The sequence below is a fragment of the Equus asinus genome, chromosome X (genome assembly GCF_041296235.1).
Source record: "Equus asinus isolate D_3611 breed Donkey chromosome X, EquAss-T2T_v2, whole genome shotgun sequence".
Lineage (NCBI taxonomy): Eukaryota > Metazoa > Chordata > Mammalia > Perissodactyla > Equidae > Equus > Equus asinus.
Genome location: NC_091820.1, coordinates 119178186 through 119190672, shown reverse-complemented (window position 1 = coordinate 119190672; position 12487 = coordinate 119178186). Strand labels below are relative to the sequence as shown.

The 12487-nt window shown below is 51.9% G+C and overlaps 1 protein-coding gene across 9 annotated transcripts in view; it reads right to left on the bottom strand.

Moving 5' to 3' along the window:
* BCORL1 (BCL6 corepressor like 1) overlaps positions 1-12487 on the bottom strand; it is a 61667-nt gene that overhangs the window by 13946 nt on the left and 35234 nt on the right. For 8 of the 9 annotated variants that reach the window (XM_044763434.2, XM_044763432.2, XM_044763433.2 and 5 more), the window contains 5 exons: positions 11554-11943; positions 7917-8140; positions 3589-3810; positions 1318-1484; positions 231-376 (listed from right to left, as the gene is read on the bottom strand). In XM_044763434.2, coding sequence (XP_044619369.1) covers positions 231-376; positions 1318-1484; positions 3589-3810; positions 7917-8140; positions 11554-11943 — 1149 coding nt within the window. The remainder of the gene's footprint in view (positions 1-230; positions 377-1317; positions 1485-3588; positions 3811-7916; positions 8141-11553; positions 11944-12487) is intronic. The other variant, XM_044763437.2, reaches the window with a different exon arrangement.

The following is a 12487-nucleotide window of genomic DNA, read 5'->3' as shown; positions in this document are numbered from 1 at the left end:
GGATGCATGCAATATGGACACTCACAGCACAAGGACAAGAGGCAGGGGACCTCTGGGTTTTTTAAAGCACACAGAGATTTCCAAGAAGCTTGAAGGAAAGGCTGTGAAGAGGGCTGACGTCCCTCATGGGAGCTGTTTGAGATGGAGGGAGATAAAGAATAACTCCCCAGGGGTTCAGAAATCAGAGGCCAGCCCCAAGGACCATGGCTTCGAGTCTGGGCCACACTTACCACTGAGAAAGCGCTTCATGGTGTCGCTGCTGGCCAGCTTCATGGCAGTCTGCCCAGAGTAGGTGGCCAGTGTGGGGTCCGCCCCATAGGACAGCAAGAGCCAGATGGTCTCCAGGTTGTCGTTGACCACTGCATCATGAACCGGCCTGCAGAGGTGATACGGGGTGAGGACAACAGGTCCCAAGTGGGAACCTGGGTGTCTAGACCTCAGGCTACCTCATTAGAGAAAAGTAAAATGAGATGATTCCAGTGCAACATGGGTAAGATTTAGGGTAGGGCAACCACCTCTGGCCTGCACCCCCTACTATATCTCCCCACCTCCTTCTCCTCTGTGCCTCTTTCTCCTCCCTCCCATTTCTCTCTTATGTCCCCCCCCACCACATCTTAGGACAGTCCCTAGGGCACAATGGAGTTCCACTGGTAGCTCTGGAGTTTGGGAGAGAATGGGCCTCTGACCCAGGATAAACTTAAAGCAGATGCTGGGGGTCAGAACAGAAGAACCCGGATGACCGCCCCAGAGCAGGGATGAGCACAGTGGCTAAACACACCAGGTGGTGGCCAAGCAGAGATTGCATCCTTTGATCCAAGTCCCCCCACGTGGTAAGAGCTCATGTCTCAATTTTGCAGGAAGTTGGCCCTCTGATAGAGCAGAGGAGAATGGGGGCAGTTTCTCTAAGACACAGCAGCTATCTTTTTTCAAAGTGTATAGAGATACAGAATCAAATCTCAGCTGGTACCCAGGGTCAGCCTCCTAGTTCCGAGGGCCCAAGATTCTGCCTGACAGGTGCACCACCAGGATGACTTGAGAGAAGCCTGAGTGGTCTTCCTGGTGAACCCACATCTGATGGGACGATCCCTAGACAATCCCAGCCTCCCCTTAGTAACCATGCGGATTGGCCAGCCAGGAACTCATCCACCCCTGCCCTAAGCTAGTTCTCCCTGCAGTCTGTAGATGTCTTCCCGAAATGCCTCCTGACAAGGCCTCTCTGCAACTCGCAGCCTGGCGTGCTGCAAAGGTCCAGACTGCGGCGAGTTCTCTTGAGTGAGGGGCTGAGTGGGCGGGGTGGGGGGGGAGCAGCCTTCTTGCCTCGTGCCATCCTGCGCGCTGCAGTTCACGTTGGCCCCGTGCTCCAGCAGGATGTTCAGGATGTCGGTCCAGCCCCGGGAGCAGGCCTCATGCAGGGCTGTGTAGCCAGCATTGTCCCGGTGATTCACATCTTCACTGTCTTTCTGGAGGCAGTAGAGAACAACGTCCTGTGGGGACAGGAATAGCTCTGTGAGCAGAGAGAGGCCTAATTCTTGAAATCACCCCAGTTAGGTTCGAAGCTCTCCAAATGTCCAAAGAATCTCCAAGCCTGTCTTTTATTCTGGGGACTGACAGGCAAGTCTCAAATCTTCTGTCAAGGAAGTCAGTCCTGAGCTGCCACCGCCAGGGCCTCGGCTCAGGGCTGTTTGCTCTGCAGTGGGGAGACGTTTCTTATGACCAAGAACACTGATCTGGGTGTGCGTTGTTGGGCTAAGGGCCTCAGAGAGGCTCACCTGCCCATCCAGAGCTCATACCCTCAAGCCTTGAGTCCCTGAGCTCCGGTTCCCTAGTCTGAGGCTTCGCGAGGGAAATCAGACATGTGGTAGCAAGTACAGCCTCTGCTGGTAATTCAAGAACAAGAAAGAATTGGTTTAAGTACTACCCCTGGCTGCTGGTTTTAATTGTTTTAAGTACTATCCCTGGATGTTTATCCCAGGGCAGTCAGTTCCAGCCTTTCCCTCAAACCAGGATTGTTCCTAGTATAATCCAGTGCGGCCATTCATCCACATAGTAACGATCAGCTTCCCTGGCTGAGCCGACAGGACCAGAGGCAGGACTCCGGGCCTAGAAGCACTGGAGCTAGTTTGGGATGAGGCTGGTGAACAAGCTGAGGAGAGGGGAGAGACAGGGCCTCTTCTGAGGGGAAGAGGCCAGCAGCAGCCACCAGGGGCCCATCATCAGCCCTCCCCGAGGCCCTGGTGAGATGGGCCGCTCAGCTGTCCTGACTGACAACTGGCTCACAGGCTGGCTGGCCAGAGTGTGCGAGTGTGTGTGCGCCTGCAATGGGGTACTGCCTCCTGGAGACAGGACTATGGTGCTGCCTGCACCCAGGAGAGCGCAGGCCCCCCTACCCTTCTCACCAATGCAGGCCTCTTCCCCCAGGCCTCAGGCTCCCTCCCTCCTGTGACAGGCTGCCCAAGCTACTCCTGCCCTGTCCTGGTTGGTTCTCCAATGGTTTCCTGTTTGCTGGTTTGGCCCCAGGTAAAAGAAAATTACCCTTGGGGCATGGGTTGGTCATCTTTTTTCTTTAGGTCTCCCTTGGCAGCTATCTGGACCCCCACACTAGGTACTTAAGAAAGACAGGTGACTTGCTGGTGAGACGCTATCAAGGCAGCTCTCCTGTGCTCACCAGCCTGGTTAGGAGTGCGGCTGTCTTTAAATGAGTCCATTATAGGTGTCGGAAGCCTTAAAAGCAAGTCCCTTAAGAGCAAATCCTGAGGAAATAATCAGTGTGGTAGGCAAAGATACATGGTCAAAGAGGTCACAACAACAAAAATGCCCAACATTTGATGCCCATAATTTGATAATGGTAAATGAGCCAGGCTTCCACCCCTACCCTGACACGTGGGAATCAGAAAGACCTTGGGGTGAATTCAGACTCATATATGTGTAGTAGCTGAGTGATCCTGGACGCATCACTTAACATCGCTAAGTCTTGATTTTCTCACCTGTAAAATGGGACTAATAAAACCTACCTCCACAAGCTTATGGTGAAGAAGAAATGATAGGAAGTAATGAGAGCTCTTAACATGACAAAAAGAGGTGCTCAATAAATACCGGCTTCCTTTCCTGCTTCCTGCCCCCCCCCACCCATGGAGAAGTAGTATATGGTGGGTTCAGCCCAGCCCTGCCCCTCCAGCACACCGCTGACCCCTCCACTAACGGAAGTAGAAGCCGAAAGGAGGGGAAGGCGGAAGAGGATATGAAGAGTGACCGATGATCACCTGTGTTCCTCTCCAAGCGGGGGAGCCACTGCACAGGGAAATTTAAGACAACACAAAACCCCCAAAATCCTGTTTCTGGCCTAGGAATGTATTGGATGATATAGTATTACCATTTCAATTATATTTGTCCCAAATTGCCGTTCAAATGAGCTTGCATTCCCACCCACCGTGCCACAGGCAAGGTGGCCCCAGGCCATCTGGGCAGAAGGAGGCCAGCCAGGGCTCAAGCTCCAAAGAAAACCCTGCCCGGGCGACAGAAGAGCCAGTGGTGAGAAGCTTGTCCAGAGAAGCTCGGGCAGCGGCATCCTGCAGCCGGGGAGCTCCTTACCTTATAGCCCAGACGTGCCGCCCGCTGCAGGAGCGTCTCCCCAGCATTTTTGTTCACTATGAGCCGACGTGCCTCTGGGGGGATCTGCCGGGCTGTAGGTGACTCTGAGGTCTCCTCTGGGCCAGCACTTCGGGACTTAGAGGGTGTGCCTGGTTCCGTGGGTTTCACTGGGGTGGGAGATTTGGGAGATCGTGTCTTCTGCTGGCTCCAACGACCTTTGCCCTGGAAAGCAGAGACACAGTCCTGGATCAGCACAGGTTCCCATCCATTTCTACCCAGTGAGCACGGGCTTAAACCCTCAACTACATAAACCATGGAATGACGAAGGGACTGGAAATCAGAGATTGAGGGGGCATCCCAGCTTCTCTCAAGCACTCTGCATGCCTTCTTTACCTGCATGGATCCCCATTTACTGAGGTTTTTACAAGTGTTCTCTATAAATAGGCAGACACAAACTCTAAGAGTAAAGAGAAGCGGAGACAGCTATCTTTGACTAAAGAGGCACAGCTGCTGAAGGCTTCACTCTTGTTGCAAAAACCCTCCCCACCTCTAACTCTCACCAGGCTTTCCCCACCTTCCACCACACCGTGTCCCCAAGTCATGCTCATGTCCACCTGGGGCGCCGGAAAGCGCTCAGGCGCAGGAATCAGACAGACTCGGGTTTGAATCCTGCCTCTGCCATCCACTAGCTACAAGACCTGGGGCAAAGCTCAACCGCGCTGAGCCTCACTTTCTCCCTCGTAGGGTCTTTGAGATAATGAACTAGAAGGTTCCAGAACAATGCACAGCGTGCGTGCTCACAAAACATTAGAGTCCTTTCTTCATGAATTACCCTGTGTGTCTCCCTTTCCTTCCATTTTGAACTAGAATGCCCGAGCAAGTTCCCATGCCTGTGCCACCATGGTACTGGGTCCATGGGGGCAGGTAATTTGTTCTTGAGTTCAGCAGTCTTCAGAGCAGGAGGAACTGTGCTCGAGGAACTGTGCTCAAGGAATCACACCCAAAGAGCCTCATCGGCACCCGGACCTAAGTTAGATGACGAGATTCTAAACTTGGAGCTGATGCCATAATTGGATGAGAATTTGTGGGGCCTTGGGAAGGGTCGGTATACCTTGCATGCGGGAGAGACATGAATCACTGGGGGGCCAGAGGGCAGACTGTGCACTCATCAGGCTCCAAGATGGCCCCTGAGGATCCCCACCGCCTGCTATTCATGCTCTTGTGGAGCCCCCTCTGGCACTGGATAGGGCTGACGTGTGCAGCCAATAGGAGCCTGCAGGGATGACGGTGTGTGACTTACAAGGCTAGGTCCTAAAAGACAATGTGGCTTCTGCCTTGCTCTCTTTTAGATCACATATTCTGGGGGAAGCCAGCTGCCATGTCATCAGGACACTCAAGCAGCCATTTGAAGAAGCCCACGGGGAAAGGAAAGGAGGCCTCCTGCCAACAATCAGCATCAACTCGCCAGCCATGCGAGAGAGCCACCCTGGAAGCAGATCCTCCAGCCCCAGTCAAGCCTGCAGTTAAACGTAGCCCTGGCTGACACCTTGACTGCAACCTCACAGTTAACCCAAGCCAGCCCCAGCTAAGCTGCTCCTGAATTCCTGACCCTCAGAAACTGGGTGAGAGAATACATGTTTATCATTGTTTTAAGCTGCTAAGTTTTAGGGGAATCTGTTATACCGCAACAGATAACTAACACACGCCACTTATGTAAATCCCTCAGAGCATCAAGATCTCATTTAAATCCTACGTCTTCTACAACACTCTGGTCCCCACTGCCCTCTTTCTCTGCATACCCAGAGTGCCTAGTCTGAACCGCATGATCCGATGCCTGATGCCTGACTGCGTTAATTTCCTTTCATTGTTTCATGGGCAAGGCTGGCCTCCCCTGCCAGGTTTTAAGCTCCTTGGGGGCAGGTTTCATATTGTCATCTTCTCTTCTGTTCCTTACAGCACTTAACACAGTGCTGGGCACACCACTGCAACAAATATTTGTTGACTTGATTCAAGCCAGCCATGTACAGAGAGCCCTGGGCAGCCAGAAAAGTCGCCTAGAAAGACATGAAGCCAGGAAAGGAGTGGCAGCAGGAAAAAGACAAGGGCCCAGGGCATTTGTTCCCTCTGGTAAATCCCAAAACAACGAGAGCCACTCTCCATCCTCATTCTGAAAGGGCAGAGAGGTACAACTGCCAGCAGGAAGGGACTGGCTATGAGTACAGAATGCCGCTTTATCGCCAGAAGGATGGAAGTCTATAATGGCAGTACTGGAGGATGCCAGGTAAAGTGCTCAGGTTTTTGCTAAGCCAAGCCAGGAGCCAAAGGGTGACTCTCCTTCTGGGGGCCAGAACTGCCAGAGAGAAGAGAGGCTGCCTGAGAGGCGGAGGAGCAGGAGCAAATGGGGGCCCCCTCCCCCTCCCTGCCTGGCTCAGAGCCCCTGCGGCAAGAAGCCTTTGGCCAATGCTCCAGCTTTAGTGTTGCAGGCGCGCCCCCCACCCTCCCCCCGCCTTGCTTCCCACTACAAAGCACCATGCCATGCGGGCAACTGGAGCAGGTGGTGGTGACTGGGAGAAAAAGAAAGGCGGGAGGGAGAAAGGGAGGCCCTGTGAAGGAACAAAACCTCTCCGGGAGGAACCTTCCAGCGGACACACTGCCAGGCAAAATAACCAGACAGAAGCATCAGCTTGTGTTGCTGAATGTCAGGAGGCCGGTCACCTTTGTGTGGGATGGAGCCATCTGAGTGTCTGAGGAGGAGCAGGGGGAAGGGGAGGGGGACGCCCACCTTTCGCCAGAGCTGCTCAGAGTTGCAGCCTTTCCTTGCCCAGCCGCGCCTCCCCCCAGGGTCTCCCAGAAACAGACAGAAGCCACCCATTCACAGGGTGGAGGCAAATGGAAAGGGAGGGGGCTCCAAGGGCAGCCAGGCCTGCTTCACATCCCAATTCTGTCACTCACGACCACCGAGCAACCTTGCACAAGTCCCTGAGCCTCAGTTTCCTCATCATAAAATGAGGACAACAGCATCTACCTCCAACAGCCACTGCGGGAATTGAGTGATCATGTGAATGGAGCCCTCAGCACAGACCAGACTTCCCTGCTCCTCCCCTGCCCCCTCTGGGGGTGGAAGGGAAGGGTCACTGCTACCCTGCCACTCCATACCTGCGTCTCCTCATTCTTGCCTTGGCCTGAAGCTCGAGGATGTGCACCGACATCGGAGAGCATTTTACGGTTATCAAAGCTTTTCACGTCGATCGCCTCCTCTGTTCCCCCAAGCACCGTTGTGAGAGGGAAAGGACACAGAGTATCACCTCCATTTTTAAAGGGAAGGACATAGGCTTGAGTACCTTGTCTGATTTGGAAACAGGTTCCAGAATGGGGAAAGGAGGGAGAGAGAGTACCTGGGTCTCCCGCCTTTGCCAGCGCCACTCAGGGATCCCTGCTCTGGAGCTGGAAAGAGCCGTAAGAATCACAACCACCCAAAACAAGCCCAATATAACCTTTTGTTGGGGGTTGTCAATCACAAATACCTACTACAGGTATACATTTGAACCTGACGCTTCACTTCTCTCAAATGTACAGCTCACCCAGGAGGAGGACTGTGTGGTTTTTTTGAATTGTACAATGTGGAACCCAACACCAATGCCATGAACGTCAGACCCAAAGGAGATGACAATTCGGAACAGGGGTTCTAGGATTCTGGCCTGGCTACTGATTGGTGAGGGCCCACTTACCTGCTCCTCTGCCTCCATGAGAAGCAAAGGACCTGGGGAGCAGGGGTGCGGAGGGGCAGCTGCCACCGGCCCAAGTGGAATTCCTTCAGGCCCACCCTCAAACAACCTGTGTCTGGACATCAACATCCTTGCTTCTAGAAGTTATCTTCCACCTTGACTGACTCAGAAAGCTCCCTCATTGGTTTCCAGTGAGTTAAGCCCAGACAAAAGCTTTTTGATTGGATGTTAACAAGCTATTCAGGCTAACCTCTTGCCATATTCTTTAACTCTTCCTTAACTCAGAGGAGATCCAAGGATGGTTGAGGAAGTCATCATGGGCCAGCCAAACCCTATAGTTAGCAAATGCTTATTGTTAGCTTCATGGGCCAAACTCTCTAGTTTGCAAATGCTTATTGTTAGCTTTAACTTGAGTTCCCATTCTTCAAATCTGCCCCCTAACCTTTCTAGAACTACTTTAAAATATCTTAATAAATATAGGTTAAGTCGATCCTCCCCACCCCTCACTCACTCACTCAGAGGACTGTGGACTGAGGAGCCTGTGGAAAGCCGGCCACTCTGGCCCATTCCCCTGCCCTACCACTCCCCTCACTGGAAACGTACCTTTGCCTCTTCTGAGACGTTCGCCATGTGCTTGGTCTTGCACTTTCGTTTTCCTGATGGCTTTTCTGAATTTTCAAGGCAGGCTGGCTCCTCCAGGTTATTTGGGAGGAAACCATTTGGTGAATCCGAGATCCCCTGGGCTTTGTTGGGCAAGAGAAGGTTCCTGTTCCTCAGGCAGTGCTCCGAACTTTGGGAGGAAGTCTTCTGCTTACGCGCCTTTAAATCTGAAGGCAAGAAACAGGAAAGAATGGATGTAAGGGAAATGGAACACAGAAAAGCAACACCTTCCTCTAAGATGAATCAGACAACATTGGGGATTAGACTCTTAGTGCAAAGTTGTGTAATTGTCACCTACCACTGTCCAGTGCGGCGCTTGGACACCGCCAAGTGTGGATTGCACTAAATGCTTCTCGAATGGACACTGTACTTCAACATCAAAGTCCCTCCTCTACAAGTAAGGGGCAACTCTCAGCCCTGCCAGCAGGGGGCGGCCCATCTGGCTATCCCTAAGATGAGGGCAATTTTAAAAGGATTTCCCCAAGCCCAGAGCAAATCCAAACTTGCTTTTCAGCTTTTCTCCCACCCGCTTTGTCTCTTTCTCCACTCCAATATGAAAACAGTTCTGCTGAAGTGAAGTATGAAGTATACTGGTGTGGGGAGTAAATGGTAGAAGGCTTCCCTCATAACCTCAGCTCGACCCACCCAACTGCCCTGTCGGTCACTCTCCAAGGACACAAAGATCAAAGCCACAGAAACTTCCTGAAACCAGAAGGTGCCATGGGCCTGCTTAACTGGCCAATAATCGCAGAAACTTGCTGCCTTGCCTGGTTGGAAATCAAGTCACTGTAACACACTGGGCAACATCTCTAATTCGAGCCACAGCTCACTGAACAAAGCGCATTCTAATTTCAAGAAAGCCTGCTGGGAACTCTATTATCAAGAGCCTCAGTCCACAGTCCACAGGGTCAGTCCTAAACCCAATGTGTAGGGGGACAGACTGGGTTTACTCTTAGCTCTTAACATTAGTTTTACATGGCTTGGCCACCAGCTCTGTGATCGGCTGGAGGCAGGTCATAATCACCCTGAGCCTCAGTTTCCATGTTTGTAAAACAGGGAGAATATAATCCACATCACAGGACTGGAACCAGAATTAAATGAGGTAACATACACAAAACTCCTTTATAAAGTGTCATAAAGAGTAAGGCATCATTATCATGTTATCTAAGTGCAAGCTCTTCAGGTAGGGCCATGCCCATGTGTTCTTTATCTCCCCCATAGGACTGAGCAGCATGCCTAGCACATGGCAAAAGATCAGCATGTCTATAAAGTGACTAACTGAAGCCTAGGTTTCTCCAATTTGTGAAACGAGGGCATTGAGCAAGATCTAAGAGTTCTCAACTCACCTCCCCCAACTTTGACACCTGCTCCCACGTGTGACATCGCCAACAGCAAATCCAGCTGTGGGAGTCATCATTACAGTGTGAGGAATTGGCTAAAGGTTATGCACAGCTCTTAGAAGGCCAGCTGTCATACCACCCCTTTCTCCCAACTAGCCCCAACCCACTAGTGCGTCCCCACACCTGTCCAAGCACTGTTGTGCTAGATAGCTTCTAATGGCACTTCCAGCCAGAACATTCAAAACCACGGTTTTTGAGGCAACAAGTTCTGGCTAAGGCAAAAGAGGAAGGAACAGAGCTGTGCCTCATGAGGACCCCAGGAAACATGGGGAAGCCATATTATAGCATTCACAGGAAAAGCAGCAGCCCCCGACCCCATTTACCCAGAGCAGGGCAGGCTCTGGAGTTTGTTCAGTTGTGGAGAAGCAAGTGCTTCATGGCAGCATGGAAAGGAACACAGAGTAGAGGCAGTAGGCGTGTGAGCGGAAGTGTGGTTCTTCCTATCCCCTCTGCAGGTCAAGAAGGGAGATACCCAAGCCCAGGACGAAAGGAAAGGTCATGAGGCTCAGACAGGAGCAAGGTGACCCGTCTGGTTTGGCCTCTGCCTGACTCTCTGATGTCAACCTGAAAGATAGGTAGTAATAAGAGGTATCAGAGCCTTCTGAGAAGAGAGATGTTTTCCAGGCAATTCCTTCATGAAGATGTCACCATCAAATCTGCATGAAAGTGACTAGATGATGTGCCAAAGCCAAAAGCCTCAACTCAAAACCCTTAGACACACACGTGGAGGAACAATGGCCTACTTTCCAGCAACTGGAGCTGTCCCCAAATCAAAGAGGACACCTTGCTAAGCGGTGTTCTCCATGCTCCTGGAGGTGTTTAAGGAAAGCCACCTGTCAAGAGTGCTGTGGAGATATCTGCATGGGGTGGAAAACGAGACTAGGTAACCTCAAAGGTCCTTCTGGTTCCAGAAGCCAATAAGTTCCATAAGAAGCTTCCAAGCTTCTAGGAAACCAGCCCTCAATAGAGAACACTGGGGGTTACAAAAGCTCCACTTCATCCTAACACTCAGTGGCTGAGGCCAATTGCCTGACAACTCATTCCTGACCAATCCATTACAGCTCCGGCAGAAAGAAGGGAAAATTCTCCCTACTCTCTCACATAGTTGATGAAAATGAGCTCAATTATTCTCTTAAGTGTAGGGATAGGTAGTGTATATATTCCTACTTAGACAGAGCTGGAGATGAGGTGTAGCCTTCTTTGCATTATAGCAAACACGGAATGTACTACCCACTCAGTACGTGGCTACTCAGTTTGCGCTAATGAGGAGACTGCAGACATTGACCAGCAGCTCAGGATGAACACATTATAGGAGACAATCAATTGTTGCTTCAAGGGCAAAGGTCAGACAGAGTGTTCTCATGGAACCCAGAGATAGGCTTTTTGCTCATCTAGAAATCCACTATAGGAATGGGCCTGAACAGTACTTAGTGGAACATACTGACATTGGCCTCGGTGACAGTCCGTGCCTTCATGATTACATATTATAGCATCTGACGTGGCCAAAGAAAGCCTGGTTTTCTCCTTGGGCTGCCTGCTTTTCCAACTCACGTCCAACAAAAATGATGCCACCTCAGCCGAGCTCAAAGCTTCGCTGTGCCTCTTAAGAACCTTTGTGGCTGTAACCGAGAAAGCAGAGTTGTGCCCACTTCTACTTGAAGTTCTTCTTTGGGTTGAGGAAACCATTGTACTTCTTTTTAGCTTAGGGGCTGGCGGCGTCCCAGGACAGGCAGCCAATGCCTTCTTTCTTCTTGAACCCAGGATTCTAGGAGAGAGAACCCAACCTCCCAGGAGACTCAACTCCCTCAAGCCAACCAGAAAATTCCCTGGTATCGAGTTGTCCCACGCCAAGGATGTCACTGTGGCCTTGCCCACAGGTTCAGACTTTCATTAGAAATTGGAGGGCTTGGGCTTTCATGTCCTCAGCTCACCTGTAGGTCAGTCCAAACTCATTTCATCTCAACCCCAAGCTAAAACCTCGGGCCTGGAGTTGAGTGACCCCCTCTGGCAGCTGAAGCTCATAGCACCAGGTTTCTACGGGCGCAGAGGCCTTTGGCTGGCGTAGAGAAGGCAGAGATGGGGACACCCAAGATGCCTGAGGCTCCCCAGAAGCCAAAGTCTCTGTGTTGTGGGGACAGGTGACAGCAGCTCACTGGGGCAGCAGCGCCCGCTGGCCTTACCTGCTCTCCCTTTCCGCCGCTGCTCCTCTTCCTGCTCGGTCAGGTACTCCCCAGTCTGATATTTGCGGCTCTTCTGCCGTCTCCGTTTCTTCCTCTTCACCAGGCCCTCCTCCTCTTCTTCCTCCTCCTCCTCATTAGTGTCCCACATTTGCCGGGCAGCCTCTGTCCTCCAGGGCATTTCTCGGGCTCGCCACAGATGCCTGCGGCCCTGGTTCAGCAGAGTCTTGTCCTGGGCATGGTGGCTGCGATACTGGGTGTCCCGTTGGGTCTTTCTCACCTTTCGACGCTTAGCCGGGGTGGGGGTCACCTCCTCTTCCTCCTCTGTGGGGAAGACTTCCTGGCTTCCCATGTCACTGTCTGCCATACCAGCAAAGGAGCTACAGATGCTTCCTGTGGACGGGATGTACAGAGGACGGTCAGGTACCTCTTCAAAGGACAAAGAGTATGGTGTCGAAGCAAGTGCCCCGGATTAGGAGTCTGAAGGTCTGGGTTCAAGTTCAGGCTCTGCCCGTTATTAGCTGTACGCTCTGGGAAAGTTCCTTCACTTCCGTTTCCTCGTCTATGAAACAGGGATACTGTTCTCTGCCTTACTGACCTCACAGGACTGTTTTGAGGCTCAAATGAGAAAATTTGTCCAGAAGTGCTTTACAGAGTCCAACATATCACACAACTATCAAGTATCCAAACCACGCAGCCTTCCTCATCCATGTTGCCACGCCTCTTTAACTCCTTCCACAAACTCAGTGCTTACACCACAGCACCAAGCATCGCGTGAGGGGCAGGAGAGGGCCGCAGGTCCCTGCCCTTTGAGCAATCAGGGTTTACTAGAGGGTGAGGGAGGGTGGACTGGTGCCCTCACCCCTGCTCACTATGTCACCACCACTCTCACTGACAGAGCCACCCTGGACAAGCAGAATCATCACAAAAGAAGAGT